This window comes from Corvus brachyrhynchos, unplaced genomic scaffold, assembly GCF_000691975.1.
Source record: "Corvus brachyrhynchos isolate BGI_N302 unplaced genomic scaffold, ASM69197v1 scaffold466, whole genome shotgun sequence".
Taxonomy (NCBI): domain Eukaryota; kingdom Metazoa; phylum Chordata; class Aves; order Passeriformes; family Corvidae; genus Corvus; species Corvus brachyrhynchos.
Window position 1 is genome coordinate 1,945,657 of NW_008238635.1, and position 1,182 is coordinate 1,946,838.

General features: G+C 55.7%; 1 protein-coding gene across 1 annotated transcript in view; it reads right to left on the reverse strand.

The window, feature by feature from the left end:
• Nucleotides 1–355: 355 nt before the first annotated feature.
• NPHS2 (NPHS2, podocin) overlaps nt 356–1,182 on the reverse strand; it is a 6,020-nt gene continuing 5,193 nt past the window's right edge. The window contains exons 7-8 of the mRNA XM_008636111.2: nt 1,102–1,180; nt 356–722 (exon numbers count right to left, since the gene is read on the reverse strand). Of these exons, the coding sequence (XP_008634333.1) occupies nt 444–722; nt 1,102–1,180 (358 nt within the window). The 3' untranslated portion in view covers nt 356–443. The remainder of the gene's footprint in view (nt 723–1,101; nt 1,181–1,182) is intronic.

Consider the following 1,182-nt stretch of genomic DNA (forward strand, 5'->3'; position numbering starts at 1 on the left):
ACCCACCATCCTGCCTGCGTGCCGAGCCCCTTGCTGTTCCCCCACGGATTGTCGTACTCCCACTCCCACCTGCCCAGCTGTTTGGTTTGCGGATGGGGGCCATGGAAGGGCATAGAGGAGGGTCTGTCCTTCCTTCCAAGGTCGTGGGCCAAGATGGATCAGACCCTGGGAGCTGGGCTGTAAGGTGTCAAGGTGCATCTGGCTCTGTGAAGGAGAAGGAGTGACACCCCACTTCCCTCAACCCCCTGCTCACACACCTGCCAGGCCTGCTCCTTGTACTCCACATTTTTTCCTTTCCAAAACAAGTAGAGGCTTTTTCCGTGTACAATCCACTTTATATTGCAGGCCTGGGCTGCTTTCCCTCCTGCCTCCAGGTCAGAACCTGATGGTGGGCCAGCCTTCTTGCTCCTTTCTGAGCAGGAGCAATGTGGGAACCATTTCTCTCAGAGCATGGGGGAGTCCTTCTTGTCTTTTGGATTTTCTGGCAGCTTTGTGGTGCCTGTGAGGAGGCTGCTCACAGCGGGAGGGCTGTGGGCAGCCGGAGAGACCAGGTTCATGGCATCCAGAGGCAAGGGCAAGATGAAAGCAGCAGGTTTCTCTGTGGTAAGGGAGTGCAGTGCATGGAGATAACGGAGCTGAGCAGCAGCTGGAGCACTGGACAGGATCTCAGCTGCCATTCGCAGGGACTCGGAAGCAGCCTTTTCCCCCTCAGCAGCGATCACCTACCAAGCAGGGGAAGAAGGAAGGTTCTGTGAGGCTGGGAGTGAGGGGGCACGGACTGTTTGTTACAGAGGCAGGTTGGTGAAATTTTCAGGGTCAGTGTGATTCTAACATTCCTGGTCCTCGAAGATCACAGCATGTACTAGGCCTCTAGGTGTTGCCAGAAGTTTGGAAGCTCATGGCTAGCATGCTTTTACTAGGCCCATCAGAGCTCGGCAACTGAGCTCCCCTTGTTAGACTCAGCTCTTGTTCTGGAATTAAAGGAAACATGTCAACCCAGAGCTGTGTGCCTGTGTGGCATGTCCCAGAGACCTCAAACCAGAGGTGGGAAAGGAAGGAGGAATGCTTTGGAAGGAGATGAGTAGTCAGATGTTGGCATACCCGCACTTTGGCCTGTCTCTGGGCCTCCGCTTCCACAGCCAGGGACTGCCGGAGGTCAGCAGGCACCTGACCCGTGTTGCG